We start from the raw sequence: 19,644 nt of genomic DNA, 5'->3' as shown, positions 1-19,644 counted from the left end.
GGTGTTGTGGTGATCAGAGCCTGCACTGGATGTTGAGCGGGGCCTCCGTTTTGCTCTGTGGTTTACACAGCCCTGTTGTGGGTAGGGTCTGTTCCCCAACTGTTGGAGTAGAAGCTTCCTGATCCGTTTCTAAGCTGTGGTGTGAGGTAGGTGGGACTGAAACACTTCCACTGGAAGAAGAGCCACTGAGTGTTCCTCCACAGGAGCTGTCTATTGGGAAGTGCGCTCTGTGGTCTAGCCCATTACCTGTTGTGTGGGCTCACAAAGTATACTGTTATTGGCACTGCCCTTGGCCCTGCCTCAGCCTTGAGAATGCAAGCAATCCGCCCAGATGTCCCTCAGGCGCTGTGCTCACCAGTCCACCAGCATAGATATGCTGGCACAGATCCACTGAAATCAGGCACTGGGACCAGCTGAGGCCTATGGAGTCAACCCACACCTCGACCCTGCCTCTGCGTGTTCTGGAAGCTGCTAATGCTGGATCCACCCAGCCACGGGAGTACCAGTAGTCTGCTCGAATGTTCCGTAGGCACTGAGCTTACAAAGGAGATGATGGCATAAAACCTCAAAAGCCACCAGGACACTGCTCAAATTTCAGCCCCGCTTCGAAAGTTGTGCGGTTCCTGGGGATCAGCACAGATTTCAGCCTTGCCTCTGAGTGTGGACAGGCCATGGTACTTGTGTACTCCCAGAGCTCACAGAGGCAGAGCTGTGCCCACTGCAAGCATGTTTTGGTGGGGCTCCACCCTTCCCTTCTTGCACACACTAACAATGGGGCTTCAATGGCAGACTCGAGCTCTGTCCTGCATACCCCCAGTTGCAGCCTAAGGCACACTCCAGCCCCTTCAGGCTGAAATAGGTAATTATGTTCCATCTTTTGTGTGTGTGTGTAAGTCTTTTATCTCTGTCTGTCTGTCCCTTTTCTGGTCAGTTTAGCTAAAGGATTGTCAATTTTCTTGATCTCTTTAGAGAATCAAATTTTAGTTTAATTGATTTTCTATATTTTTCTCTTTTCTATGTCATTAATTTCTGCTCAAATCTTTATTATCTCCTTCTTTCTTTTTGCTTCAGGTTCAGGTTGTTCTTTTATTCTGTGACTTAAGGTGTATGGTTAGGTTAGTGATTTCATATATTCTTTTTCAATATAGCTGCTCGTAGGTATAAATTTCCCTCTCTGCTCTGCTTAGGCTTCATCTCAGAAGTTTTGATGTGTTGTATTATACATTGTTCTACAATTGTTGAACAATGTTGCGAACACTGTTCATTGTATGAACGGTATTGTAGCATACACTGTTCTACAATATTCTTGGTTTTTTTCTTTCACCCATTTGTTATTTAGTCAAGGGTATATATTATATATATATATGTGTGTGTGTGTATATATATATATACAAACTCACATATATATGTATAAAATTTGTTACATTAGCCTTTTTGCTTCTGATTTGTGGTTCTCTTCCTTTGTTCTTGTGGACTCAGGTTGCCATTTGGTGTCATTTTCTTCCTCCAGTGTAACCTTGTTCCCATACACCTTCTTTGTGTTATTATTTTCAAATATATTATATATCCCATATTACAATTATATGCATATTACTTTTTACATTGTTTTTTAAACCAGTTAAGATTGAAGAGGAAATATGCAATTATACTGTCTTTTATAATTATCTATGTTAATTACTTTTCCTTGTAATCTTTTTTTGTGTGTGTAGATTCATATTACTCTCTTTCAGCCTGAAGAACTTAAGTATTTTTTGAAAGGGAGCTCTGCTAGCAACACATTCTGTCAGTTTTTGTTATCTGGAAACATCTTTATTTCACCTCCATTTTTTTTTTTTTTTTGCGGTACGTGGGCCTCTCACTGTTGTGGCCTCTCCGGTTGCGGAGCACAGGCTCCAGACGTGCAGGCTCAGCGGCCATGGCTCACGGGCCCAGCCACTCCGCGGCATGCAGGATCTTCCTGGACCGGGGCACGAACCCGTGTCCCCTGCATCAGCAGGCGGACACTCAACCACTGCGCCACCAGGGAAGCCCTCACCTCCATTTTTGAAAGATAATTTTGATGAACTTTGATTCTTGGTTAACAGGGTTTTTTTTTTTTTCCCCAGTACATTAAGTATGTCATTCCACTACCTTTTGGCTTCATTGTCTTTGGTAAGAAAGTCAGCTATTAATCTTATTGGGGCTCCCTTGTATACAATGAATCATTTTCCTCTTGCTGCTTTCAATATTTTTTTTTTTTTGCTTTTAGCATTTTTACCTTGATGTGTCTGGGAGTAGATTTCTTTGATTTTATCCTACATGGAGTTTATTGAGGTTCTTAGATGTATAAATAATGCTTTTCAAAAAATTTAGAACATTTTCAACCAATATTTCTGAGTGTTTTTCTCCTCCTTTCTCTCCTTTCCTTCCAGTACTCTCAAGATGCACATGTTGGTGTGATTAATAGTATCCCACTTTTCTTTGAGACTGTTCACTTTTCTTCAGTTTTTCCTGCACAGTTGTGATTATCTTCTCCTTGTTTTCCATTATCAGTATCTTACATCCTCAAAATTTCTTTATTAAATAAATCCATGTTAATATTTCTGAGGCATTGCTTACACATATTATTTCCCAACTTGAAAGCTTCCAGTGACTCTCCCTTGTCTATACTGCAAATCAGTTTTATAGATTGCCATTGTATGGCTCTTTTGTACCTCATCAGCCTTTTTGCACTCTTCTTCTACATTAATCTTTTAATCTGCCCAATTTCTCTTATCCATTATTCTCTCAACATACTAGGCACATTCTGCCTCCATGTCTTTTCTTATGCTCTCCTAGCCAACTTCTGTCTTTTAATGTTTAATCTAGCTTCTAGGAAGTCTGTGAAAATCTAGGTAAGTCTGTTGTAAAAGGAAGCCACAGTTTTATTCTCAACTCCTGCAACACTTCATGTCTATCACTTGTTTATGGTACCTCGTGTTGTCATTTTCAAAAATTGTTTTGTTCAGTTTAGTAAATTTTAAGCTTTTTGGTAGTCAGTTATTTCTTTGTATCTTCCCACTTAATACAGTACTCTGAACATAAGGAAAAGCAATAAATGCAGTTGTTGATAATGTTTTATGCAACATGACATTTAAGCATATTTCAGTTACTGACAGGCAATGAATATAATCAAAACAGAAAGGCTTTACCCCCAAATTAATTATTAGAGTTGGAAATTGAAGTAAAACATTAATTAATTAAACAATTACTCTTTTCTACTAAAATCAGTGCATGATAGTGATGTTTATTGATTGAAAAATAGTAGTTGGTCCCATATATATAAACAACTGCAAATATACTGTTTTGGTCAACTAATGGTTTGGCAATTATTAGAGAAGCTCTGGATAGAAAAAACATCAACTGAGAAGAATGGGTCTCTTTGCTGACTCTGTCACTTCCTTCAGGTCTCTCTATTTCCATTCATTATCAGAACTAGTAATCACCAACCAGATGTTCCTCACCTCTAAGACCACTGTTCAGAGTGAGTCCCTGAGCCAAAGTTGTCTCTTTGTAATGATCTATATTTAATATCAGCAATTCTTTTTCATATATAATATAGTTAATGTCAGCAATTCTTTTTCACATATAATAGATACTTTTAATCCTGTTTTACAATGTGAATGATATTGACCAATATTTTATTATTGGGTTGCCTCTTTAGTTGACATAAAAGAAAGAGAAGGCAATTTCAGAAAGCATGCCATGGAGCAGATAAGGTGTATTCTATGCTGATAGCCCATTAAGCAAATTGGATAAAATTGTCCTGACATCCTAGTTGGATTTGGCTTTGCCATTCTGAAGCTATTCTGAAATTTTAACTTATATGCATGTAAACATCTATCTACATAATAGGTTTCTGTGTCTATAAACAGCTGTGGCAATACAAGAATAAATAGGGTACTTATTAAAATAACAAACAAACATATCTTGAAAAAGATGAATTTTATCAAAATGAGATGTAGAATTATAAGTAAAATCATAACTAGAAAGATAAGTATGTTATAGGCAGAAGTAGCTTTATTTCCATTTTCAACTCTTCTTGATCTTTCATTTAGACTCTTATGGAGTCTAAACAACATAATCCTTCCCTTATAAGAAACTATTATTTTTGTTTTATGCAAATAGAGGACATCATTAAAATTTTAAAAAATCATGAAATATACCATCAGTGTTCATTGTCTAATGGACTTTCCTTTAAATAAATTTGATGAAAATGCAAAGATTTTCATAAGTTTTAAATGGCAAATCTTTCTGCATAAGAAAGGGATTTGCTTGTTTTATAGGTAAAATTTTCAGCCTAGTATGGATTTTCATTATACATTTCATTATGCAGATAAGTATGTATGTATATGTCTTCAATTCTGAAGTTGTTTATCTTGAAACTTAAATAATTAAAATAACTTTATATGATACTATATTTATACATGGAGAATGTGAAGCAATACAAATATGTTTACAAATAACTTTATTGTTTATATAACAGTCAATTATTAGGGTTCAACAAATTGTTTATAAATTTAACAAATATGTTAGGATGCGTAGAAATGTGTTTATTGTATTATGAAAAACACATAATTACATTTAAAAATATTCCTTTAATCAAGCTTTTAAAATTCTCATGGGTTAGTAGAATTTAAATCATATTTAATAAAGTCCTTTTTCTTTCTCTAGGAAAAACTCAAAGAGAAGGAAGAAAATCTGAATCTTGCAAACCAATTCTTAAAGTAGAATACAAAACTTGTAGAAACAGGTATGCATTTTTACTTTGAGAGTTATGGGAAAATATGTAAGAAACAGAGACAAGAAATTCAGATAACCTTTAATGTTTATATATTGTTTAAAGTTTTACATAATTATATTAACTGGCTGAATCTTCTTCATTGATAATAACAGATTTCTTATTGTTCAACTGGCAAATGTATTATGTCAACGTTATTATAAATAGCAAATCAATTATTTTAAAATTTATATGAATATTCAGATGAGTATTATATACATTAATTTTAACAATGTAGGGCTTTTGGGCCATGCAATTACAAGCAGCAGTCATTCAACATTATTAAACAGCAGAAGCTATGTACCTGTTGGTATTACACATGAATTAAATACATAACCAAGTCTCTGTACTTTAGGATCTTACATTCTGAAGTTGGAAAGATTATAGTTAGTTGTGAAGGTAAACATTTATGTATATTGCCATAATACAATAGTGCTAAATTTTAAGATACAGAAAATTAAATAAAAAATAATATTTAACAGAAATTTATCTTGTATATACAGCAGCCATATCCTATGCATCAGCAATATTTATACTTACAGTAATTATTAGTGGCAATACTCTCATCCAGAATTACCATAATTACAAATCTTGCCTAGACCTTAGTTTTATTTTAAGTCTAAATTGGATAATTCTACTTTATATTACTTAAATGTTCACACTAGAATATTTTCCTGTTGTCATAGGTGCATTTAATGTTTGCTTATAGCTGCTCTTCTCAAGGTATAGTAGATAGATGGATCAATACCTCTTTAGTCCAGCCTAATGTTACTATGTTTAACTAGTAAAAATGATCATGGTTTTATTACTATTGTAACTAAAGTATTAAAACACTTAAAATTTAATCATTATGGATGAAAATATTTTACATATATTCTTTTCCTTCTTAAAACAGTGTTTATAACAAACTTTGCTTGAGTCTTCAGGCTCAATGTTATTTACATCCATTGTTATACAGTGTCGCACTTAAAGGACTATTGAAGCAGTTGAGCACTTCACACTTATTAACTGTTCCTAGCAGCTTGTGCTTTCTTTTTTTTTCTTTCTTTTCATGTATGTATTTGTTTTTGAAAGTTTTCCTCTATCCTTCAGTTTGGGGCTTTTGGGACTTCTAATTTCCATTGTGTTTATCCACTAGTATCTAGTCTTTTATTTGCTATAGACTAAGAAATTTGAAACCCTAGTTTGTAAAATGAGAATAAAGAGGTTCATGTGAAGGCATGAGAGGTTTTTCCCTGATAAAGTACATGATCCATGGACTTTATGACATGTATTTTGTTATATATAAATGTATTTTTTATGAGGTGCTCAACAATATGTAGCTTAATTCAATTAAAACAAAATGTATTAAGTTATTACTGCATAATGTACATTGAGCAATTTGTTTGGCACACTAAAATAGAAATTACTGCCTGCTTTTGAATCTGTTATGGTCTAGTACCAGAAGTAAGCCCATAAACTCGTGGTTTCTATACAACATGTGAGGTGCTTTTATAGAGACATGCTATGAGAGCACAGCAAAAGGACAGCTAACCTTGCCTAAAGGGAGTAGGGAGGACAACAGTGAAGAGAGAAATCACTGAAATTCTTCTTAGGAAAGGAGATGCCTGAGATGGGATTTAAGGGATGGAAGATAGGATGGTGCCAGATGAAGGGAGAAAAGGGTAAACATGAAGAAAATGTACTTCAGAAATCAAGAATTCAAGGCAAGGCAGTTTAAAATAATGATTAAGATCATTGCGGCACTATTTACAATAGCTAGGACATGGAAGCAACCTAAATGTCCATCAACAGATGAATGGATAAAGAAGATATGGCACATAAATACAATGGAATATTACTCAGCCATAAAAAGGAATGAAATTGAGTTATTTGTAATGAGATGGATGGACCTAGAGCCTGGCATATAGAGTGAAGTAAGTCAGAGAAAAATACCATGTGCTAACGCACATATATGGAATATAAAAAAATGGTACCAATGAACCTAGTGGCAGGTCAGGAATAAAGACGCAGATGTAGAGAATGGACTTGAGGACACAGCAGGGAAAGGGGAAGCTGGAACGAAGTGAGAGAGTAGCACTGACATATATACACTACCAAATGTAAAATGGAAGGCTAGTGGGAAGCTGCTGCATAGCACAGGGAGATCAGCTTGATGCTTTGTGATGACTTAGAGGGGTGGGATGGGAAGGATGGGAGGGAAGCTTAAGAGGGAGGGTATATGGGGATATATATATACATATAGTTGTTTCACTTTGTTGTACAGCAGAAACTAACACAACATTGTAAAGCAATTATACTCCAATGAAGATATATATTTAAAAAAAAAGATCATTGGCTTATGGAGTAAGACAGCTGTGTGACCTTGAAAATTTTAATTAACCCTTTTAAAATTTAATTTTCTCATCAACAATACCTATCTCACTGTGATGATTGTGAGGATTAAGTTGAATTATGCATAAAGTTTGTAACATCATAAATTTAATGAGGCACATAGTGGATTTCTTAATAAAAAAAAGTTATTACTGTCATCATCAAAGCCATGTTATTTCACACTGTTAATATTTTTCAACTGATTCTAAATTGCTTTGTTCTAGGAATTGGTAGCTCAACTTTGTGTAGAAGTAATTCTTCAGATTTCTAATGTGAAATAATTATGTATTACTAATCATAATTACTATCATCCCCCTTACTATGCACTGTAGTACATTGTGTCAATTTGTTGTGATTACAACTGTATTAGAAAAGCCTCTTCTAGAAGCAGTGGATCCACAGCTCAGAACAAAAGGAGACTACAAAAACAGAGGGGCACTGAAGTTGAGTCCCTAAAGGTGTTGCCACAGCAAAATGGGCCATAGTCTGGAAGTGGAAATAGATAGCTATATTTCCGTTCCATCTAGTATACAGCAAATATTTTGTGAAATCAAAAATTGAGATGGCTGTAGCATGAGCAGGAACTTTAAGAAGAGCCTTACCATATATGCTGCAGCCTTACCTATGCTGCATAGGTAACAGATGTAAAGGGTATGTTTTCTGTTTAATTTTATCTTAAACTAGCCATTCACAAACTTGCTTTACATTTCTAGGGATAAACAACCATTCTGCTCAGGAATCATTTGTCCTCAGTCATCAGTTTGCTTAACTGAGACTCCAATTACAATGGCCTCAAGGCTTAATAATTTTATCCTTTAAAAAAAAAAAGGAATAATGATCTCTTTACTTGCTATCACTAGCATTATCAGGTTCTCTGTAGTTAATAAAAATAACCTTCTGCTAGTTTTGTAATCCCTTCATGTTGTGGTCACCTACAGATAAGACTTCATGGGTAGTTACGTTCTCCAAGCTTTAGTATACCCATCTATAAAGTGGGAATAATAGTAGTAGTTCTCTCATTGGGAGGGTTAAATACGATAATGCATGTAAAGGTCTTCACACAATACCTGGCACATCATAATACTCAACAAATGTTATTTTAACATGTATTACATTATGTTACACAATTTATTATTTAATCCTGTTGCTTTCATTGAGACAATAAGGCTCAGTGCTTCTTATTATATTTTATCTATTTTACAAATTATACAGTAAAGTAGACTTTTTTCTTTTGGTGCACAGTTCTGTGGATTTGTAACACATGTATAGATTCCTGAAATTGACACCACAATAAGAATACAGAAAATTTCCATATCCACTAAATTCTCTCATACTATCCCCTTACAGTCATGCCTTTCCCCACACCTAACCCCTGGCAACCAGTGGTCTGTACGCTGTCACTATAGTTTTGCCTTTTTGAGATGTCATATAAGTGTAATTACATATTATGTAACCTTTGATCCTAGCTTCTTTTCCTCAACATAATGCCTTTGAGATTTATCTAAGTTGTTATCAATAATATTTAATTGTTATTAATGTTTTCTTTATGTATGAAGACATTATCAATTATATGGTTATTTATTTCTTAATCCATCTGATAAATCTCTCAAGGCACACTTGTATTAATTAGTAAAGCAGGCAGTTTCATGTGGTATAGCATTTACCAAATTGTATCCCTTTAATTACTAATTGTATTCATGGAGAAAAAGGAATCTGTAATCAAATAAATCTGAGAAATATGAAAAGTTCTGGGTTATTTAAACAAACTGGATTCTTTACTATACAATTTTTCAGAATATTTAATATATGGCATGAATTATAAGATTTCAGAAGGGAGATATATATATACTTTGCAAGTGTTTGTCAAACTATCTACTTATTTATTTTTGTAGAACATCTATTAAGGTGCATTCCACAGTTTGAGAACTATTAGACTAGAAATGAAAAACACTCACTAGCTGCTTGACCCTGAACAAGTTATTTAACCTGTATTAAGCCCAGACTCCTTATCTATGAAATTGAGCTAATAGTACTTTTCTCATCAGGATTGAGGATTACAAGATTGTGAGGATTACGTAAAACTTACTTTATATATACACAGCACAATATATGCCACATGGTAAACATTCAGTAAATTGTAGCTATTTATTACTTCAGGCAGTATAGACCACAATTTAGGAGAATAGGCTTCGAAGGCTGATAGATCTCAGTTTCCTTTTGGGTTTTTCTGCTTAATTGTTATTTAACCTCATTAATAAAATGAGAACAGTACTTCTGAGGCTTTAATGTGATAATTAAATATCTAATGCAATTATCCATGAGTGGTTTCCTGAGCATTTTCTTGAGGAAATAGCTTTTTATTCAATCATTCAGTAATTTACAGAAAAGTGCATGTATATCAACAATTACTTCAGACCCATGGTTTTGTGATGCAAAGTCATAATAAGAGCAGAAAAGATTGTGCCTCCTTTGAATACTAGAAAAGACATTTTCCAATGTACTTACAAATAAGGGAGAGTAAATTGCTTCTTATCCTATGTTTAGATTAGTACTAGGAGATGAGAGTAAATTCACCCATTTTTACATGGGCAAAATAGATATTTATGCCCTTTATTAATATTTGGAGCAGATCATTAAGCTCAATATTTATGAAAAGATATTATGCTCTCCAAGTCATGAACTTTGTTGCAAAACAAAGCAGCAGAGGTGCAAAAACCCACACTCATTTCATTAAAAATGATTTTTAAATCTGGAGATGTATTCTAAATAATCTAAGTACTATGTATTTCATAGAAAAAACAAACTTGCTTCTTAATACCACCATTAGTAGGTTGGTGCTAATTAATATGTCTAATAACTGGGGCAAAACTAACTCAAGTCAACTGATGCAAGACTCAAGGAAAATAAATTAGAGCATTTTCCCTTTTTTAGCTTACAACACAAATATTTATATGAAAATATTAAGACAGAACTTTAAATAAAAAGTAGTGAAGGCATTTTATATGTAGATTTTGATGGAAACTTTTTAAAAGGGTTTTTTGTTGTTATTACATAGCCAGCATAAGATTAGCAAATGTCCCTTTGATAATGTTTGGTATTATGTACGATACAAAATGGAAAAGAAAGGGAAATTTTATGGAGTGAGTTCTAGAAACAAGTAGCTTCTTCAGTTTAGTAGATGGATAGAAGTGAATTATTTAGAGAAACATGTTCTCAAGGAATTTGGTACAATAAAAGTGTCTAGTTCCTTTAAAAAAATTTTGGAGAATATTTTCAGTTTGGTCTTATTGAAAAATACTTCATATCAACACACATTTTCTTTTATATACATATACTAGAGATACAGATATTTGAGAAAAGGAAAATGAAAACTTTTGAAGATATTTCATAACTTTCTGACAGCTATGATATTTTATGGTCATTTCAGCCCCACTCTATTATCTAACTGTAATTTGCAGTTAACAGAAATGAAAAAATTTGTTTGAAGTTAGTTTTACAAGCTAAATAGAACTGGCTGACCCTAGGTAAAGTTGAGAAGAAGGTCACATTTACTTTTGGTGAATCATTTTCCCGTTACATATTAGTTTTCTCCATCTGTTTGTCATAACCCTTTCCCACAGAAACTCTATTATGTAGACTTTTCATGTTACCTTCTACCATTCTGGGCTTGCCATTGTCACATTTCATTTCATGTTGAAATTTGCATCTATTTCTTAGTGATTTGGGGTCCCACATGCCTGCTGGTTAATATGATAAAGTAACATAGCCTAATATTCTAATAGTAGTAATTTAGAGCTTGGTAACCAACTAATATATGTGAAGATGTTCTGTTGAGTCAGTCAGCATCTTCCCCTCTCACCAACCTCACTGCCTTTCCCCCATCTCACCTCAACATCTTTAGATTGATTCATTAGTAATTTTAATGGTGAGAATATACATCCAGAAAAAAGGAAATGATAGAATAGTAAATTATTGGGTGAAATATTTGAGGCCAGGAAAGGCTTTTATTCTCTGTCAAATTATTGTATATAATCCCTACTAAGCCCATTCCTTTTTGCCTCAATACTGTGAGATTGTGTCATCTTAAAGAACTCAGTCTCATTAACTTTTTTTCCTCTGTAGTGAACCATTCATAATATTTTCTGGTGGACTGTCCTATGACAAAGCTTGCAGAAGACCAAGTTTAACCATCATGCATGGAAAAGCAATTACAGTGCTTGAAATGGATCATCCTATTGTTGAATTTCTAACTTTATGTGAAACACCCTATCCAAATGGTAAGTAACTAAAATGAAACTACTAATGTTGAAAAATCATTTTTGAAATGATAAGTTCCTAACAAAATTAAGCTTAAATATTTTTAGTTTTAGCAGCTGATATCGACTGTGATACAACACTGTGAGCTACAGGTGCTGGAGCAGGTTCTGCAGCTGTACCTACTTGAGAAAATGGAAGTAAGACAGATGTAGTGCAACAGTGCTGGAGTTTCAGGTTCTAATATCAGGTAAGTGCTTTAAACTTTGATAAGGATGGTGGAAGCTGAGCTGGGAGGGTCCGCTCAGGGTCTGGGGTGAAATCACTTGGAGAAACTGAGGTCTCCTAATAGCCTTTCCTAGGCCAGCTCCACCCATCCCAATCCTGTGCCAATCAAAGTTAAAGCACTTACCTGATATCAGTGATCTGTAACTCTGGTGGTGCTGCATCTGTTTCACATCTGGCTTTGCTTCAGATGCAACTGTAGCACCTGTGATTACTCTAGGATTGCTGATGTATGGTTAGTGATTTATTCCAATTTTGAAAATAATTAGAAGAGCCTTTGGGAGGAGAGGTGCTTATGTATTTTTATTATCCCAAATATAAAGACTTCGTAAACATAAAAAACCAGTCTAAACTTATATGCAAACTGTATAATGGAATCTAATGATGAAATATTTTAATAATGAAATCTAAAAATTGAGAAGGGTGAAATATAAAAAGGGAAATATGAGTTTATGATTACAAAAGATAGTGTGTATATATATATATATATTTCTACATTTTCAAGAGGGAACATAGATGTAGGGAAAGGAACACTGTACTTAGAGACAGAGTATTTGGGCTTATGATTTAGCTCTGTCACTTACTAGCTATGTGACCTTGGACAAGTCACTTCATATTTACAAGTTTGATTAATCATTTGAAGAAAGAATATAATATTGATACCACATGATTACTGGAAGGCCAAAGGGAATATGCCTTATAAACTATGAAGATAAATAGCTATTAGTTTTATTATAAATGTATTAATTGTTTTAAATTATTGAGTTTCATATTTAAAAACTGAAATAAAGTGATATAAAATAACAATCAATGTGGCACTTTATTCCCAGAGTTGCCAGGGGCAGACAAATTACTTGTGGTGTAAATTCACCAACAAATATTTATTGGATGCTTCTATGGCCTCAGTATGACAAGAACTTGTTGAGAATATGGATGAAGTATGAAACTGATCTCTGATGTCAAATCAGAAAATCTGGCCACATGAGGAAGATAATTATGACTGAAGTTTAAAAAATATAATGGCTTAATTAAGCGCTGAGTTATACGAATCAGAGTTTAAATAATGTACCAATTTATAGGCTAGTCAGGTAGTCGATGACTGAAATATTCATGCAAAGCTTCATGGAAAAAGTAGGATTTAGATAGGGCTTGAAGAATGACTTGGGCCTTGAAAATAATATTGAGTAAAGGTTTTAGAAATTGTGAGGTTTTGCTAGAGTGAGATCAATTCAGAGAAAAATTTGAAAGCCTTTTGTATTTGGAAATAGGGAACTACAGAGGAATTTTGAGGAAATATTAAGTGAAAGAACGCAATGTTTTAGAGTGTGGGTTTGAAGAAAGAGACCCTGAAATCTAAAACTTCAGATTCCAACTGGGAGGCTTTTGTGGTAATGTATATTAAAATGGTCAAGATCTGAAACAGAGTGCTGCTTGTAGGAACGGAAGATGAAAACCCATTGAATTTGGTCAACAGCTGGATTAGGGAGTGATATGAGAGATGAGTCAAAGACAACATTTTAGGAATAGTGGTTTCATATGCAGTAATAACAGTTCTTGGAAAGAGAGAAAAATAAGTTTGAGTCAGTAGAGTTGTTTAGAGAGCAGAAAAAGAGAGGGAAAAGGTCTTTAATATTTATTTTTGAGTCATCAGAATATAGATGCTCTTTGGAGTTGTGAGAATGAATGATAAAGGAACAAAGAAAGAAAGAACAGAGGACCAAAAGCTGAGCTTAGGAAAATGCCTTCTACTAAAGAGCCTCAAGAAAAAAGGTGTGCATACCAGTAATAGAAACTGAAAATGTGTGGTTGCCAAGATCAAACACTATAGGTATATGTGTATATACATTTGTGCACATCAGTAGAGATGTTAGGACAGTTTCTAATAATGTTAAACAAATTATAAATGTACTGTAACCAAGCCTAATCACTTCCAAGCCACATATATTACTTTGCTTTTCAGAGCAGTGGTAGTGAGGATGGAACTTTTTACTTACTAGGAGCTGGGAGAAATAGTTTAACTTTACTCAGTAAAATATAAGTGTATTTTATTAACTATTTCTGATTAAAACAATAGTACATGAAAATGCCAAGAAAGAACCCTACAATACACAACAGTATATAGTGAAAACTTTCTCACTGCCCTTCCAGGCGCAACCACTATTACTAAGTTTCTTATGTATTCTCCCCCAAATAATGTATGCATATATGCATTATCTTTTTTATACAAATGACAGCATACTCTATATGTTGTTCTGTATCACACTTTTTTCACTTAACAGTGTACAGTATTTTGATTATGATTCCATATTAGTAAATACGGAACTTTAATCTCCTTTATAGCCACATAATGATGTGTTATGCATATGTTAAACAAAATACACTTATTAACAGTTTTTAATATTGCTGAATCATTTGTGACATCTGACAATTCAGCCTATTTCTCAAAGAACACAAATGCCTAATCCTCTTATCTCAGGGGGCATTGCCCAGAGTAACTAACCAACTATACTCCGAATTTGTCAGTTTTGCATCTATATTTAATTGTATCTGGTCTTCTACAAGTGTCATAAATAATGCATTTCTCTTCAGAGAAGTATTTATGATAGAGCTTTTCCATCTTGTTGGGGGCTAGGGTTAAAAGGCTGAGCCTGCTCAAAAACAACCAATCTAATAAAAAAAGTAATACAGTTGGCATCTATTGAGTACTTACTATAAGCCAGCCTTTGCATCAAACATCTTTATATACATCTAATCTTTATTAACAGTCTAAGGTAGTATTATTTTGCCATTTCAATGGGTAGAGAAATTGAAAATCAAAGAAGTTAACTAATTTGCCTAGGATCAAACTGTTAATAAATAATAGACACAAATTGAACCTAACACTGACTCCAAAAGAAATCTTTTTATTCAGTGGTTACCACAGCGCACCAAGTACTTCTACAAATGTGAAACTTTTGCTACCAGTTTTTATTATTTGAAAAGAAACAATAATCTAAAGCAGGTGTAATTACCTAAAATAAAAATGTATTTAAGACTTTTGCTCATTCATGCCAACGTCTCAGCTGTTTTATTTTTGTAGCCATTGCTTCCCAACCAGTGATTTTCCTAGAGAGGGATGAGAAGACAAAGAGGAAACTTGTAGTATTCTTCAAACTGAAAAACAAACAAAAAAATCCCCAAACCCTGAAACGTTTTGAAATAATGTTGAAAACTTAAAACAGCTCTAAGAGATAAGGGAGAAGAGGGGAAATGCCTCAGTTTGAAAAAGTTTGAGTAGCAAATAGTTTGAGGACTGTATACTGTTGTATAAATATGCACCCAAACAAGGTCAGGCTCCTCAGTTTTTGTTTTTTTGTGTTTTTTTGATTCTAGTTTTTCTCTCATAGCTTGTGACTTAAAAAATAAACATGAATAGTTTCTGTAGCTTCTCAGGACTGGAAGGACTGTGAAGGCCATCTATTTTAATTTACCATTCAAGACTTGAATACTCTTGAATACAAAATTCCTGCCAAGTGATTGTTGAGTTTAGGATTAAATACCTCTTAAACTAGCCAGTAGAAACTGCTGGTATAATGAAAACAGCATGCATTAAAGTTTCAGGTTTATAACTTACTAGTTTTGTAACCTTGTGCCAATCTCGTAACCTCTTTGGACTCCAGTTTTCTTTATGAAATGAAAAAATGATGATACATGCTCTAGCTACTGAGAATCAAATACCATGTATGTAAAATGTTTTTGTAAATACTTTTCTCCTTAAATTGAGCTAACACTGTAACTGTGGCTTTCCTTTATTAGTCCTTTATTACAGATGGAAAGCAATGTCTTCCTTGACCACTATAACTAAATTAGTGTTCCCCCACCAACCAGAAGTCATTTCTTGTACTATTACCCTTGTTATTTTTTTCATAGTTCACTTTACTTTCTGAATTAATCTTATTTGTTTACTTGTTCATTGTTTGTATGTACCCCTAGATTGTAAACTTTATTAGAACAAAGACCTTGTCATTCTTATTCCCCATATATCCTTTGTTCTTAAGACAGTTTCTGAAACATCTTGAAGGAAGGAAGAGAGGATGGAGAAAGGGAGAAAGGAAGGGTTGAATTTTAAGAACTTGAAAATCCTGGGCTATCCTCAGACTCTGATTTTTTGAGATATATACTCCTGGGCACATAGTAGGAAGTCTTTAAGTACCTGTTAAATCACATTGAATTGAAAGTAATTTTTTTAGTATAAGGAGTGTTGCTCTCATAGGGAGGTGAATATGTATCACAACTGAGAGAAGCAGAACTGTTTCCTTAGTATATCTCCTGTAGGCATGAAATCAGATCTGAAATGGAAGGTTATGGAAGACTAAGATAAATGTGAGATGGAGATAACAGACTCACTCTCTTCAAATAATCTACTACTATCATGATTATTGAGATAATATTTAACTCTATGCTATGCAACTTCTCATTTTTTCCTTGTTTCCTATAATGGTCTTAAACATTGTTTGAGAAACACAACATATATATATATTTTTTTTTGAGTCCCACGTTTTTCTTTTTCTCTTTTTTTTTTTTTTTTATTTTATTTATTTTTGTCTGCGTTGGGTCTTCATTGCTACACGCCATCTTTCTCTAGTGCGGTGAGCGGGCTTCTCATTGCGGTGGCTTCTCTTGTTGCGGAGTACAAGCTCTAGGCACGCAGGATTCAGTAGTTGTAGCTCACGGGCTCTAGAACTCAGGCTCAGTAGTTGTGGCGCACGGGCTTAGTTGCTCCGCTGCATGTGGGATCTTCCCGGACCAGGGCTCGAACCCGTGTCCTCTGTACTGGCAGGCGGATTCTTAACCACTGTGCCGCCAGGGAAGCCCCTCTCTTTTTGTTTAAAACATCTTTATTGGAGTATAATTGCTTTACAATGGACAACATATATTTTTAAAAAGTGCTCTTTGTTACTTCTTATTTTAGCTCATACTTTGGTCTTCTCAAATCATTTAAATAACATTTATACAGGAGATAAAGGAAATACAAGTTTGGTGATTTTATAAAATGTTAAGTATGAAAACTTTTCCATTTTTCTTTTCTACTTGTAGAATTTCAAGAACCCTATGCCGTTGCTGTACTTCTGGAGAAAGATCTCATTGTAATTGATCTGACACAAAGCAAGTAAGTTGTCCATGTACGGATTAACACTATTTTAGACTCTATTTATTGCAATTAAAATATAGGAGGACATTATAGATAATTGGCATTAGAATTCTTTAGATGGTAAATATTCTTTATGTGTAATATTGTTTTGCTAGAATTACAAAAATGTAATTTGGTTCAATAATGAAAACTAAACCAGGAGAGTTTAGGGGACACTGAGAATATTGTAAGATATTTTAAAGGCAACACCTAATGTTTAAAAAGATGCCTTTGGGGACTCCAAACACATAAAATGGATCACATTTCTGCTATTTCCCTAAGCAAAAAACAATTGTTACAAAAATTACATAATGTACTGTTTGTCCATCTGCTTTATTGACTAAAGGAAAATAGCACATGATAAAATTATTATTGAACTACTGTGGCAGACAATACAGAAGATCAGGATCTCAAGGCAAGAGATGACAGACGCCTTCTTTTACTTTCTTTTCTTTTTCATTATGTTGTGGGCAGTAGAAACAAATATAAAATATTGCTGTTAGAGTGGTGCTCTCCACTACTTTACATGGACAGTAAAAGTAGACTTGAAACTGATGAACACTGTCTTCCTGCTACATATTTTCATTATCAATGATGATAGGCATGAAGCTCATTTTCCCTCATTCTTTGTTCTAGACTCACTGATCATTTTTTAGCCTGTTATATTTGCAGAGCTTTTGTACATTCTCTCTTCTCTGCATGGAATAATCTTCCATTCCTTTTTCTCCTTACTAACATCTATAAGAATCTCAACTCAGATATCGTTTACTCGTTAAAGAAAATCTTTCATTATCTGTATAATTTGGTCAAATATCCTATTAAGGGCTGTCTTAGATCCATGTTCCTGTCCTTCATAGCTTTGACACAGATTAAATTTTCCATTTGTTATTGTTTTAAAGATTGTCTCCCTACTAGACTGTAAGCCTCACGAAGGACAGGTTTTGTCTCCACATGAAGTAGGTTCTTAATAAATTTTTGTTGGATGAAGTACAGTCTGAGTTTTACTCTCAGTGTAGTTTGTGAATGTAAGAGCCAGAGTTCTTCTTTGTGATAATTTGCATCACATAGTATTTCAATATTTTGAAAGGGAATAGGGTTGGTCCATAATATCACCATAACTGAATTCTGCCTAGCTGCTCTATTTATCAGCATAAAACCTGATTAAGTTTTGTGTACGAGTGTGGATTTATGCCTCTTTCTCTAAGTTCTAATATAGGTTTTATTAAAATATACTTTTCTGATCTCACTGGTAGTCACCTCTTCCTTCTGTGTCATATTTGTTGGTTCCTCATACCTTGTCTAATTGTCTAACATCCTCCAAGGCCCACTATACTTTGTCTTTAATACTCACATTCTTTAGCATATACATTTATTCTTTTTAAAACTTTTTTATTGTGGTAAAATACATATAACATAAAAGTTACTATTTTTATACATTAATTCTTATGCTTTTCATTACCTTATATAAGTATGTGAATTGACGTTTTGTTTGCACGTTTTTATCTAATATTTTGCCTTCTTCAGCACCATGTTTTAAAATCTATGTGACATTCCTATTTTGTTGTCTATTACAAGAAGTTTAATGTGGAAAAACTGAACATGTTCTCTTTCCCTCCAGATAGTTACTTTTAGCCATGTTTAATGTTAACAATTAAACTGCAGCTTTGTACTCATTTTTCAAATTAATTTATTCCTTCCTTCCTTCTTTTCCAGTTAATCCTCTACATGAAAGCAAGCATTAGGGCTTGAAAATTTTTCCTCTTCTTGGATTTACATCTTTGTTTACATTTCTACGACAACCAGTTCACACTTTCACACGTAAATTTTTGTAATACATTTTTAGTTATTTCTTTCTTAAATGTCATTTTTCTACTCTTTGCCAATATAATAAAGTTATTTTCCCCAAACATTTCCATGATATTGTTCACTTTCTCAGGAGTCTATCATTGTAATCTCTTGCTATTATCAAATCCCAAATTGTAGATCTGATCTTTAAGGTGATCCACTTATTTTACTTCTAATTCTTCAATATTAGAAATATTGATAATTTCTGCTCTGAAACAGGGAACCTCTGATCCATTCAGTTTAAACTACTTGCCATTTATTAAACACAACTTTCTTCTTTCCATGTGATTTTGCATATACTACTATTCTTCTCTGGGAAACCATTAAGATTGGAGGGAAGAGAACCGCTGTCAACACACACATAGACACACACACACACACACACACACACACCAAACTCTTTCTGGTGTTTGAACTAAGTTTCTGATTAAGTTCCTATAATATGGGGAAAATTATTTTTAATAGTCCTCCCCACCCCCCAAAAGCACGCTGTATCAGAAGTAACATGATCACACAGACTGAGAACGGATGCAGCATAGAATAATACTCCATTCCATCTACTACAGTACCTGGTACATCTGGTACATGAGAAGTGTACAATATATTGTGGTTCTAAGAATTCTTAATTTGGTTCTTACTGATACCCCTTTTTAAAATGATATATGGCTTGAGGATATGAAATTTACTACAGCCATAGGTCTGCATTTCCACTGTTTTCTAGTTTACATAGGAAACAATCTTAAACGTGTAATCACACACATACCTACATTGCACACACAACTTTCAGCTACTCCCTATAAAAATACAAAGCCAAAATACTTGCCTATGTATTATGTCCCTTGGAGAGCATGGAAAATTTTCTAAGATATTTTAATACGTGTATTATATAAATATATAGATAAAATTGTATGTAGATAAA

General features: G+C 33.8%; 1 protein-coding gene across 2 annotated transcripts in view; it reads left to right on the top strand.

The window, feature by feature from the left end:
* STXBP5L (syntaxin binding protein 5 like) overlaps positions 1–19,644 on the top strand; it is a 405,174-nt gene that overhangs the window by 213,388 nt on the left and 172,142 nt on the right. For both annotated transcript variants that reach the window (XM_032630474.1, XM_032630475.1), the window contains exons 9-11: positions 4,693–4,771; positions 11,294–11,448; positions 16,787–16,859. In XM_032630474.1, the coding sequence (XP_032486365.1) occupies positions 4,693–4,771; positions 11,294–11,448; positions 16,787–16,859 (307 nt within the window). The remainder of the gene's footprint in view (positions 1–4,692; positions 4,772–11,293; positions 11,449–16,786; positions 16,860–19,644) is intronic.

This window comes from Phocoena sinus, chromosome 4, assembly GCF_008692025.1.
Source record: "Phocoena sinus isolate mPhoSin1 chromosome 4, mPhoSin1.pri, whole genome shotgun sequence".
Classification (NCBI taxonomy): Eukaryota; Metazoa; Chordata; class Mammalia; order Artiodactyla; family Phocoenidae; genus Phocoena; species Phocoena sinus.
The sequence above is the reverse complement of the archived record's forward strand: the minus strand, read 5'-3'. Positions and strand labels throughout refer to the sequence as shown.